Source organism: Corythoichthys intestinalis, chromosome 16 (assembly GCF_030265065.1).
Source record: "Corythoichthys intestinalis isolate RoL2023-P3 chromosome 16, ASM3026506v1, whole genome shotgun sequence".
NCBI lineage: Eukaryota > Metazoa > Chordata > Actinopteri > Syngnathiformes > Syngnathidae > Corythoichthys > Corythoichthys intestinalis.
The window spans coordinates 9167353-9181104 of NC_080410.1; the positions used below are offsets into that span (position 1 = coordinate 9167353).

General features: G+C 41.1%; 1 protein-coding gene across 3 annotated transcripts in view; it reads left to right on the forward strand.

Moving 5' to 3' along the window:
* Window positions 1–13752, forward strand: part of clec16a (C-type lectin domain containing 16A) — an 82759-nt gene that overhangs the window by 42371 nt on the left and 26636 nt on the right. For all 3 annotated transcript variants that reach the window (XM_057861183.1, XM_057861184.1, XM_057861186.1), the window contains 4 exons: window positions 1941–1985; window positions 9079–9129; window positions 9226–9354; window positions 9462–9582. In XM_057861183.1, coding sequence (XP_057717166.1) covers window positions 1941–1985; window positions 9079–9129; window positions 9226–9354; window positions 9462–9582 — 346 coding nt within the window. The remainder of the gene's footprint in view (window positions 1–1940; window positions 1986–9078; window positions 9130–9225; window positions 9355–9461; window positions 9583–13752) is intronic.

Here is a 13752-nt window from a genome sequence, read left to right on the forward strand (position 1 = left end):
GGATATGTCATGAAATGCTCCGAAATGAACTCATTGCCTGGCGTTGGCTGCCACCAGTGTTGTTTTTGGCAGACATTTTAATTTTTGTCTTAGGCTTAGTCTTTTGGACAAAAATACCTTTTAGTCTTAGTCATATTTTAGTCATTCAAAATGTGTTTTTCTTCATCTAGTTTTAGTCAACGAAAACTCAGGCAGATTTATTTTAGTTTTACTTGACAATTCTCAAAACGTTTTCCTCTATAAACTTCAAAAGTTTTAGTCCATGAATAAACAAATAAATAAATTGATTCCAACCATTTCGAATGAACATGACAGGTGAGCACATAACTGTTGAGTCTACAAGGACATCCATCACCTTTTTCATGATGATAATACACACTCAGCAGGAATACAGCACATTATTTGCAATTAATTAAACTCACCTGGACTCCACGAACTATATGTAAAATGTTTTCCAAGAGTTTAATAAGACACTGAGTCACCCCGCTAGTGATGATCACTCAGCAAAGACCTTTAAAGGCTAAAGCAACATGGCATAGCCAAGATACGAAAAAACAAAACTTACCAAGCAGCACCTGACACATTTTTCACAAAAGGAGCCTGGCATGGGCACACGCCTGTGTGTGGGGCAAACAGGGAGGGGCAGCACGTCACATGAGTGACTTGACCAAACACTGATAAATGCGTTCTAACTACACATACAATAAGAAAATATCACATATTTTGAATTTATGATGGAAACTATGGCAAATTTTCATCTCGTCATCGCAACATTTCAGTGCGTCATCGTGACGCCATTTTAATGAAAAAATTGTTTTTAGACATAATATCTTTGTTATTGTCATTGTTGACGAAAACGACACTGGCTGCTACTGACAGCCATAGACGTCCAATACGTTTGAAGTGGGAGGGATGGCAGCCACCCTCCCACATAAAATGAAGTGAACGTCTACTAGTGATGGACTCAATTCAATTCACAGCAGAAGGATGAAAAGAGTTTGGGTTTCTGTTTATTAGTATCAGTCTTGCATGTTGCTATTTTAGCATTTTTTATACCTTGACGAGCTACCGGAACATTTGCCTTCTGACTGTGTTTAAGTCTGCTTCCGCTGCGTCCGCTTCTTTTGTATCAATCATAAATGTTATTTCTTTTGGCAGCATACTTTTACATCTGGAATGTTTTTGCTTTGTATCCTTTACAATTTAAAACTTAAAATCAATAAATGAATTTTAAAAAGCTAATCTTTTTCACCCACTTCCAATCCTCTGAAAATGACGGCCCTGATTTCTGATCGCGTGATTAGGGATCACTTAGCTAATGCTGAAATAGCACCATACAAAAGTGATAATCTCTGTAGTATGGAAATAAATTATATTTGGATGCATTTTTGTTTTCATAATACATAGCCGAGGTATCGGATCGAAACTTGGTATCGGCAGATCTTCAAAATCAAATGACTGATCTGGGTGCAAAAATATGTGATCGGGACACTCCTCCATAAAATTCACTCAAATTTACACACACTGAGTCAGAACTGAACCAGCCGATGCCACGTGCGCCAAAGTCAGGCCAATGTACCACACTACACCATCAGTGACCTTGAATAATATAAATGTGGAAAAACACGTTGCATCTGTCAGTGTGTGAAGAGCGTAGCAGCATACATACACAAAAATAATTCTCATCTGTCAAACTTCTGAATTGCATGGATTAAAAGTGGGTGCCTTTTTGCTATGCTATTACTACATGTTTGTTCAGTTCTTATATTATTTCTGACATTTTAAGTTGAATGGACACAATGTAAGGTGGATTTTCCTTTTCACTCTGTACTCTATATGTAGCTTGCTCTATTGTAAATTCTTTTTTACAATAAGAAACAGATGTACTCGTGCGCTTTATACTTCATTTGTTTGACATTTCGTGCCTTTTATGTACACAGGGAGCAAGAGAAGAAAGTCTGCATTTACTTCGGCGATTCTACAAGGTGAAGAACAAACTAAATCATACAATGGAACACCTTTGATGAATACACATTCTTTAATGTACACTGCACTTACGAACCTGCAACGTAAAGTGCTGTTCATAATATTAACACTAGTGTTAAATGCGTAAATCAGCAAAAATTCAGATCATACTAAGCTTGTAAACAACATGATCTAAAGCTGACACTGGCAGCTGCCAGCCCTTCCATTTAAAATGGATTGGATGCCAATTGCTGTGAATGAAGACTTGTGCTGTATCTGGCTTTTTCCAGAAATATGTTCTAAATTGTACTTAATTTTTTTTAGAAAACATCTTCATAATACATACAGGGATGTATGTATTAGGGATATAGTCAAAATAAAAATACGAATTGAACTACTTGTGACAACTCTCCAAATTCCATATGAGAAAAGTTTATTGTTAGATTAAATAAATGCTTTTGGGCAGAAGATCTATTTGCAAGAAATTAATACAAATACTCAGTATTTAATTCTGTATCTTACGTTACTGTCATTCCAAACCCCTAGTTTGAAGAAGAAAAGCATGAATCATGAATCGTAAATCCATCATAAATCCGTCTTGAACACCACCCTTTTATAAATCCGACAAACAACCCTGGAGGATGAAGAAAAGGAAACTTTGCCAAGGGCAGGACTCGGCACAGCACGGGCTAATTGTTTAATTTTCTATGGAATAAAACGTTTGGGCATATCCTGGGTTGCAAAACTTTTGTAAGCTACTGTATATTTTAACAGGAGACCAATTGAAGCATAAGTGTGGAATGCAAATGTTTCCAATGTTGGTAAAACTGGTATATAATATAATATATATATATAGTCATGTGAAAAAAATAGGACACCCCATTAAATATTCAGTTCTTTATTTATCACTTATCAATGTCTGATCTTGTTTTACTTTATCTCTGGAAAATAAAGTGATTTAAATGCAGGTACACAAAAAATAACATTGTTTTACTCATTAAACAAAATATATTCACAAATTGGCATATTCTAACTGAGGAAAATGTTAGGACACCCTACCCCTAATACCAAGTGTACCCCCTTTTACCCCTGTAGCCATCTACCAGTCTTTGACATTGGTCTGAAGAAAGTTTGCCCACTCATCCACGCAGAATACAGTGGGGCAAATAAGTATAAGTAAGTAGTCAACCACTAATTGTGCAAGTTCTCCCACTTGAAAAAATTAGAGAGGCCTGTAATTGTCAACATGGGTAAACCTCAACTATGAGAGACAGTGTGGAAAAAAACCCCAGAAAATTACATTGTTTGATTTTTAAAGAATTTATTTGCAAATCATGGTGGAAAACAAGTATTTGGTCTATACCAAAAGTACATCTCAATACTTTGTTATGTACCCTTTGTTGGCAATAACGGAGGCCAAACGTTTTCTGTAACTCTTCACAAGCTTTTGACACACTGTTGCTGGTATTTTGGCCCATTCCTCCATGCAGATCTCCTCTAGAGCAGTGATGTTTTGGGGCAGTCGTTGGGCAACACGGACTTTCAACTCCCTTCTCACCCCGTGGCGTCAAAATGATAACAGGAACGGGGAGCAAAAATCCCAGAACCACATGGGGGAACCTAGTGAATGACCTACAGAGAGCTGGGACCACAGTAACAAAGGCTACTATCAGTAACACAATGCGCAGCCAGGAACTCAAATCCTGCACTGCCAGAGGTGTCCCCCTGCTGAAGAAAGTACACGTCCAGGCCCGTCTGCGCTTCGCTAGAGAGCATTTGGATGATCCAGAAGAGGACTGGGAGAATGTGTTATGGTCAGATGAAACCAAAATACAACTTTTTGGTAGAAACACAGGTTCTCTTGTTTGGAGGAAAAACAATACCTAATTACACCATACCCATTGCGAAGCATGGGGGTGGAAACATGATGCTTTGGGGCTGTTTTTTCTGCAAAGGGACCAGGACGACTGATCTATGGAAAGGAAAGAATGAAAGGGGCCATGTATTGAGAGATTTTGAGTGAAAATCTCTTTCCATCAGCAAGGGCATTGAAGATGAGACGTGGCTGGGTCTTTTAGCATGACAATGATCCCAAACACACAGCCAGGGCAACAAAGGAGTGGCTTCGTAAGAAGCATTTCAAGGTCCTGGAGTGGCTTAGCCAGTCTCCAGGTCTCAACCCCATAGAAAATCAGCGGAGGGAGTTGAAAGTCCGTGTTGCCCAACGGCAGCCCCAAAACATCACTACTCTAGAGGAGATCTGCATGGAGAAATGGGCAAAAATACCAGCAACAGTGTGTGAAAAGCTTGTGAAGAGTTACAGAAAATGTTTGGCCTCCGTTATTGCCAACAAAGGGTACATACTAACAAAGTATTGAGATGAACTTTTGGTATTGACCAAATACTTATTTTCCACCATGATTTGCAAATAAATTCTTTAAAAATCAAACAATGTGATTTTCTAAGGTTTTTTTTCCACATTCTGTCTCTCATGGTTGAGGTTTAACCATGTTGACAGTTACAGGCCTCTCTAATATTTTCAAGTGGGAGAACTTGCACAAATATTGGTTGACTAAATACTTATTTGCCCCACTGTACTTTTAACAGTGACTGACTGTTGAAGTGAGAGAGAATACCATGGTGACATCAAAGGAGCTGTCTGAGGCCTTCAGAAAGAAATTTGTAGATGCCTATGAGTCTGGTAAGGGATTTCAAAAGATCTCAAAAGAATATAAAATCAGCCATTCCACTGTCCAGAAAATAGTCCACAAGTGGATGACATTCAAAACAACTGCCAACATGCCCAAGTCTGGCTGTCCAAACAAGTTAAGTTCACCCCTAGAGTACACCGCAAGATGCTAAAAGAAGTCTCCAAAAACCCCAAAATGTCATCACGGGACCTACAGCGGGCTCTTGCTACTGTTGATGTGAAAGTGCTTGCCTTTACAATCAGAAACAGACTTCACAAGTTTAACCTTTATAGGAGGTGTGCAAGGTGGAAACCTATGTTCTCCAAGAAGAGCATGAAGGCCAGACTGAGTGAATGTAGACAAAGACCAGGACTTCTGGAATAATGTTCTTTGGACAGATGAATCTAAAATTGAATTATTTTGACACCAGAACAGAGGACATGTTTGGCATAAACCCAATACAGCATTCCAGGAAAAGAACCTTATACCAACTTTGAAGCATGGAGGTGGAAGTGTCTTGGGTTAGGGTTGCTTTGCTACAGCAGGACCTGGCCAGCTCACCATCATAGAATCCACCATGAATTCTATCATGTATCAGCGGGTACTTGAGGAACAAGTGAGATCATCTGTGAAAATAAAACTGAAGCGAAACTGGACCCTCCAACATGACAATGACCCATAAAATACCAGTAAATCCACCAAGGACTGGCTGAAAAGAAATGGAGAGTCCTTGAATGGTCGAGTCAAAGCCAAGATCTTAATTCCATTGAGATGCTGTGGGGTGACTTTAAAAGGGCTGTACATGCAAGAAACCCCTCAAACATCTCACAGCTGAAAGTATTCTGCGTTGAGGAGTGGGGAAAACTTTCTTCAGTCCGATGTTAAAGACTGGTAAATGGCTACAAAAAGTGTTTCACTGAAGTTAAGGTGGTACAAAGGAGTAACACTAGCTATTAGTTTGTAGGGTGTCCTAACGTTTTCCTCAGAATATGCATTTTTGTTGATATATTTGGTTTAATGTGGAAAACAATGTTCATTTTTGTTGTTTACCTGCAATTAAATCACTTTCTTTACCAGTGATAAAGAAAAACGAGATCAGACATTGATATGTGAACATTTTTTAATAAAGAACTGAATATTTAATGGGGTGTCCTAATTTTTTCACATGACTGTAGTGTATATATAAAATTATGAAACGTCACTAAAGCAGCAATGGTTCGATATTGTACAGGGAGTCCTCGGGTTGCGAAGTCCTCAACCTATGATGTTTCGGTTTTACGACACCAGTGCCTGTCCACTATTTATTCCCCAGCATCAGCGTCTCTGTTTCGCAAGTGCGTAGCGCTCGTTTCAGGTTGCATGCATGGTTAAGATTGGAATGTTGTTTGTGAGTGTCGTGTTTTCTGGACTGTCCCTAAACACACTACATGGCTGACTGGAGTGAGAGAAGGAGGGGTAGAAGAGATGGTGAGGGGTTTTTTTTCGTGGTTGCGTCGGCTACGGCCTAAGTAGTTGTGTTCCATGTTTTCGGTTACACATAGACCACTGAAAATCCTAACAAAGTTGTCCTTGTAGATGCTGCAGTAATATAACGACTTGAATCTTCTGATTTTATGACTTTTTTCTCGTAATATTACACCAAAAGCATTATGTGCAGCAGTGCACAGAGCTCTTACAGCCTCCCTTCCTTCTCCCTCTACCTCTTAGCAGTAATGGTAAGTACAGCCTCTTTTTTTTTTTTTTTTTTTTTTTTTTTTTTTTTTTTTTTTTAATACAGGTAGTCCCCGGGTTACTACGTACTCGACTTATGTGATTTTGACTTTGACGCCGGAGCCTCGTCCGCTATTTTGTCTCCAGTCTTTTTTTTTTGTTTTTTTTTTTTTTTTTATTTATTTATTTTTTTGTCGCGTAAACAGTACCTTATTGTACCTCACAGTATCTTTTTTTTTTTTTTTTAACTTTATTAATGTGATGCATTCTGTCCTCACTAAAAGTGAAGTTGTTCAGCTTGACAGACAGCAAACAAGGCAATTGTGGTTTTTGGAGCTTTTGACTTCCTTCACTTTTGACAATTTGTAAAGCTGTAACACACATATGTACATTCATGTTCAAAACAACTTTCATTTTAAAAATAAAACACTTGACACAAAACAATTGGTGTTCAACGTCCATCTAGTCTGATCAGTATGTAAATTTAGTAGATTAAATTAGCCTAATTTGCCTATCAAAAGTCTGCTATCTTAAATGCGATGAATGCTAATTTATTTACAATTCTCAGAGCAAATCACTGACACACAACTCCACAAACTGAAACTCTAAACTTAATTATGCTTACACAAAAATATATTAGCTGAAAAAACTTACGGCCCTATGTGGGTCAAACCAGGGCGCAGCTGTCCTTTATCCATGTCAGACGGGAGTCTGCTCTTCAGTCATAAGGTGACAGTCCAGCCAGACCCAACACTGCCACCGGAATGCAGTGTGTCCTCCATCATGAAACAAAATACAATAGTTTTGTACTTTTTGGATAGTTATTTTGAGATTTAGGAGTATTTAAGGGGTTAATTCCAATTTACGCAGAAATTCTGGTTATGTCGCCAGCCTAGGAACGGCACTTGTTCGTAACCCGGAGACTACCTGTATACATGAAGTTTTCTTGCCTTAAATTTCAAAATTTGACAGTGGAATTCGGCCTGCTTGGAAATTCGGGTTACATCGCCAGCATTGTAACGAAACTTATTCATAACTCGAGGACTCCTTGTACTAGTCCTTCTCAAAAAATTAGCATATTGTGATAAAGTTCATTATTTTCTGTAATGTACTGATAAACATTATAATTTCATATATTTTAGATTCATTACACACAACTGAAGTAGTTCAAGCCTTTTATTGTTTTAATATTGATAATTTTGACAAAAAAAAGTCAAGAAAACCCAAAAATCCCTATTTCAAAAAATTAGCATATTTCATCCGACCAATACAAAAAAGTGTTTTTTAATACAAAAAAGTCAACCTTCAATTAATTATATCAGCTATGCACTCAAAACTTGGTCTGGAATCCTTTTGCGGAAATGACTGCTTCAATGCGGCGTGGCATGGAGGCAATCAGCCTGTGGGGCTGCTGAGGTGTGATGGAGGCCCAGGATGCTTCGATAGCGGCCTTAAACTCATCCACAGTGTTGGATCTGGTGTCTCAACTTTTTCTTCACAATATCCCACAGATTCGCTATGAGGTTCAGAGCAGGAGAGTAGGCAGGCAAATTGAGCACAGTAATGCGATGGTCAGAAAACCATTTACCAGTGGTTTTGGCACTGTGAAATGAAATCTTCATCTCCATAAAGCTTTTCAGTAGATGGAAGCATGAAGTGCTCCAAAATCTCCTGATAGCTAGCTGCATTGACCCTGCCCTTGATAAAACGCAACAGACCAACACTAGCAGCTGACATGGTACCCCAGACCATCACTGACTGTGGGTACTTGACACTGGACTTCAGGCATTTTGGCATTTCCTTCTCCCCAGTCTTCCTTCAAACTCTGGCACCTTGATTTCCGAATGAGATGCAAAATTTGAGCAACAGTCCAGTGCTGCTTCTCTGTAGCCCAGGTCAGGTGCTTCTGCTGCTGTTTCAGGTTCAAAAGTGGCTTGACCTGGGGAATGCGGCATCTGTAGCCCATTTTCCAGCACACGCCTGTGCACGGTGGCTCTGGATGTTTCTACTCCAGACCTAGTCCTCTGTTTCTGCAGGTCCCCCAAGGTCTGGAATCGGCCCTTCTCCACAATCTTTCTCAGGGTGGGGTCACCTCTTCTGGTTGTGCAGCGTTTCCTGCCACACTTTTTCCTTCCCACTGACTTCCCACTGAAGTGCCTTGATACAGCACTCTGGGAACAGCCTATTCACTCAGAAAATTATTTCTGTGTCTTGAGGGTGTCAATGATGGCCTTCTGGACAGCAGTCAGGTCGGCAGTCTTGCCCATGATTGTGGTTTTGATTAATGAACCAGGCTGGGAGTTTTTAAAAGCCTCAGGAGTCTTTCGCAGGGGTTTTTGAGTTAATTTGTTGATTCAGATGATTAGGTTAGTAGCTTCTTTAGAGTACCTTTTCATGATATGCTAATTTTTTGAGATTGGGATTTTTGGTTTTCTGGACTTTTTTGCCAAAACCATCAATATTAAAACAATAAAAGGCTTGAACTACTTCAGTTGTAATTAATCTAAAATATATGAAAGTCTAATGTTTGTCAGTACATTACAGAAAATAATAACTTTATCACAATACGCTCATTTTATGAGAAGGACTAGTATATTAATCTTTAAAAATCGTTTTAATATACGCGAGTTACTCACTATTCATTGGACTGTTGAGAGAAATGATGTGTTCTAGTACTTTATATTAAAAATATATATTATCCACTGAATTGTAGGGTGAGGAGATCTTTCTGGACATGTTTGAAGACGAATACAGGAGCATGACGGTGTGTTTGCCTTTTTCTTTTCACAAGCAAAACACCTGGTTTTTAGAAACTGCATTCTTACAGTTGTTAAATGGTACTCTGTTGCGATTGTTTCAGAGTAAACCACTGAATGTGGAGTATCTAATGATGGATGCCTCCATACTTCTTCCACCCACCGGCACACCTCTAACTGGCATCGACTTCGTCAAGAGGCTCCCTTGCGGAGATGTGGAAAAGACACGCCGGGTATTCCGAGTCATTAAAAATTAATCCCATCATACATTTGTTTTTTGTGTGCATCTTATTGTTACATTTTTCCTTTTTCTTTGTGCGACTCCTCTCACTGCCCTCAGGCCATACGTGTGTTCTTCATGTTGCGGTCACTGTCACTGCAGCTTCAAGGAGAACCAGAGACACAGCTGCCTCTGACCAGACCTGAAGACCTTATTAAGACTGATGATGTCCTAGACCTCAGTGAGTTGCACAAAAAATACACTAAATTATAATGTTGTCTAATATATTTCTGGCGTTGGGCAGAAACCTTGCATCTTCGAAACAAAAACATGTTTAAAGAAACCAAGATTAAAAGAAAAATAATGCAATTAATGCATTAAGATTGCATTGTCAAATAGCACAAGCACTTTTCAATTAGTTTTATTTGTTACAAATAAGATGCACATACAGTGGGGCAAATAAGTATTTAGTCAACCACTAATTGTGCAAGTTCTCCTTCTTGAAAAGAGAGGCCTGTAATTGTCAACATGGGTAAACCTCGACCATGAGAGACAGAATGTGGGAAAAAAAAACAGAAAATCACATTGTTTGATTTTTAAAGAATTTATTTGCAAATCATGGTGGAAAATAAGTATTTGGTCACCTACAAACAAGCAAGATTTCTGGCTGTCAAAGAGGTGTAACTTCTTCTAACGAGGCTCCACTCGTTACCTGTATTAATGGCACCTGTTTTAACTCATCGGTATAAAAGACACCTGTCCACAACTCAGTCAGTCACACTCCAAACTCCACTATGGCCAAGACGAAAGCTGTCGAAGGACACCAGAGACAAAATTGTAGACCTGCACCAGGCTGGGAAGACTGAATCTGCAATAGGTAAAATGCTTGGTGTAAAGAAATCAACTGTGGGAGCAGTTATTAGAAAATGGAAGACATACAAGACCACTGCTAATCTCCCTCGAACTGGGGCTCCATGCAAACTCTCACCCCGTGGCGTCAAAATGATAACAAGAACGGTGAGCAAAAATCCCAGAAACACACGGGGTGACCTAGTTAATGACCTACAGAGAGCTGGGACCACAGTAACAAAGGCTACTATCAGTAACACAATGCGCCGCCAGGGACTCAAATTCTGCACTGCCAGACGTGTCCCCCTGCTGAAGAAAGTACATGTCCAAGACCGTCTGCGGTTCGCTAGAGAGCATTTGGGTGATCCAGAAGAGGACTGGGAGAATGTGTTATGGTCAGATGAAACCAAAATAGAACTTTTTGGGAGAAACGCAGGTTCTCGTGAAAGAATACTGAATTGCATCCGAAGAACACCATAACCACTGTGAAGCATGGGGGTGGAAACATCATGCTTTGGGGCTGTTTTTCTGCAAAGGGACCAGGACGACTGATCTGTGTAAAGGAAAGAATGAATGGGCCCATGTATCGAGAGATTTTGAGTGAAAATCTCCTTCCATCAGCAATGGCATTGAAGATGAGACGTGGCTGGGTCTTTCAGCATGACAATGATCCCAAACACACAGCCAGGGCAACAACGGAGTGGCTTCGTAAGAAGCATTTCAAGGTCCGGGAGTGGCCTAGCCAGTCTCCAGGTCTCAACCACATAGAAAATCTGTGGAGGGAGTTGAAAGTCCGTGTTGCCCAACGACAGCCCCAAAACATCAATGCTCTAGAGGAGATCTGCATGGAGGAATGGGCCAAAATACCAGCAACAGTGTGTGAAAAGCTTGTGAAGAGTTACAGAAAACGTTTGGCCTCCGTTATTGCCAACAAAGGGTACATAACAAAGTATTGAGATGAACTTTAGTTATTGACCAAATACTTATTTTCCACCATGATTTGCAAATAAATTCTTGAAAGATCAATGTGATTTTCTGTTTTTTTTCCCACATTCTGTCTCTCATGGTTGAGGTTTACCCATGTTGACAATTACAGGCCTCTCTAATATTTTCAAGTGGGAGAACTTGCACAATTAGTGCTTGACTAAATACTTATTTGCCCCACTGTATGTTGACTGACCAATGGTATGGATTAATTTTTAAAATACCATATTTTTTGGACTATAAGTCGTAGTTTTTTTCATAGTTTGGCTGGGGGAGCGACTTATGTGTGAAATTATTAACACATTATGATATCATTTCACGTGTTATTTTGGTGTTTTGGAGTGACACTGAAGGTTTGGTAAACTTGTTAGCATGTTCTTTATGCTATAGTTATCTGAATAAATAGCTATGGCCACGTTCGCGTTCTGCCTTTGGTAATGTGTGTTCAATTGTATTACTGACTTTTTTATATTGAAATGCATGCTTGTAGTTTGTGGCGCCCACGTGGGGGCGCACTTGCACTTGTTTACGTAAAGGAGAGCGCTCACATACCAGAAGAAGACCGACAGCTACATTGCTCTGACTGAGTGGGCGAGTTAGTGAGAGAGAAACACGGCTGCAAACCTACGTTCATTGTTTATGCTTGTAAAATATCTCTACAGAGGCAACGCCTGTGTGTATCATCTTTTCTGTTGTTGTTGTGTGTTTTCCACCCGCGAACGGACACTTAGAGCCAGTTGTGTGGTTGTTTGAACGATGCGCTAATGCTAGCAAATGCATGCTAACCGTTTGTGTCATGTCATTGCTGTAAAAGCACCTAATTATCATTTATTTACGTCGATGCAAACCTGTTTGGTATCGAGGACGAAATTGATTCAGCAAATTGTACGCACGTCCAGCATCTTCATTTGGGAGTTTAGCCTGCTGAATAGCCGTAGCGTCCTGGTGAGGACAATATATTCGGATTTCATTGTTAATGCACTGTACACTTATTCAGCATGTTGTTCTGTATTGTATTTTTATATATTAAATTGCCTTTCAAGATGACATGTCTGTTCTATGTGTTGGATTTTATCAAGTAAATTTCCCCCAAAAATGCGATTTATACTCCGGTGCGACTTGTATACGTTTTTTTTCCTCTTTGTTGGGCATTTTATGGCTGGTGCGATTTATACTCAGGTGCGACTTGTAGTCCGAAAAATACGGTAGGCTAAATTTTAACATGGGAGGTTTCAGCGTGACATCAGTGATATATATTGTATCTAGACAAAGCTTGAGATTATAACAACTCAGCATCCACTTACATTGTATCACAAAAGTGAGTACACCCCTCGCATTTCTGCAGATATTTAAGTATATCTTTTCATGGGACAACACTGACAAAATGGCACTTTGACACAATGAAAAGTAGTCTGTGTGCAGCTTATGTCAGGAATACGCGGGCAGACAGGTTTTGTGGATCCAAATGCAGAGAAAAGTAAGCAGGGTGGCAGACCGGCAGTGCAAAATGATTTAATTAAGGCTAAAACAAAACAAAGTATCAACCAATATTGTGGGGATCCAAAAAACAACGAAACAAACAAAATTCAGTTCACTAACAAAAGGCTTAATATCAAAAACTTCGGTCGAGGACGACGGAGAAAACTTGAGAACACTGGCGAGCACATGGGCATTGACAATTAACAAGGGTTAAACGAGACAACAAGGAACAGCTGGGTAACACAGGAGGATGCAGATTGGAGGATACACTAGGAGCAGGCACAACAGGTGAAATCAATGGGCAATCACAGGGAAAAGTCACACGAAGAGAAAACCAACACAAAACCTAACTGTACCCCCCCCTCAAGGGACGGATCCCAGACGTCCCGAAGAAACAAAAAAATCCCAAACACTATGAAAAGAAAGATGCCCGGAGGAGGAAGCAACATCGGGCAGGCGTCCAGGGCGCCAGACGCGGGGCGCGCGCACGGGTCGATCGGGCAGGCGCTTGGGCCACCAGACGTTGGGCGACCGCACGGGTCGATCGGGCGGGCGTTTGGGCCGCCAGACGTTGGTCGACCGCACGGGTCGATCGGGCGGGCGTCCCAGACGAGCTAGGGCTCGTTCTTTCATGCCGCCAAGCCGTGGCATGAAGCGGGGAGCAGCGTCGTCGGTGTGAAGGCCAGGAACCAAGTCGTCTGTAGGGTCAGGAACATAGTCGTCAGGAACTTCGGAGTCGTGTGGCGGACCAGGGGAGTCGGAGCCGTCATCCGCCGGCGGGACGGCAGCGTCGTCGTCAGAGTCTGCCGGCGTGACGGCAGCGTCGTCGTGTCGTCGTCGTCTCAGCCTGCTGGCGGGACAGCAGCGTCGTTGTCGTCTGAGCCTACTGGCGGGACAGCAGCGTCGTCGTCTGAGCCTGCAGGCGGGAGAGCAGCGTCGTCGTCTGAGCCTGCAGGCGGGACAGCAGCGTCGTCGTCTGAGCCTGCTGGGGGGACAGCAGCGTCGTCGTCTGAGCCTGCTGGCGGGACAGCAGCGTCGTCGTCTGAGCCTGCTGGCGGGACAGCAGCGTCGTCGTCTGAATCTGCTGGCGGGACAGCAG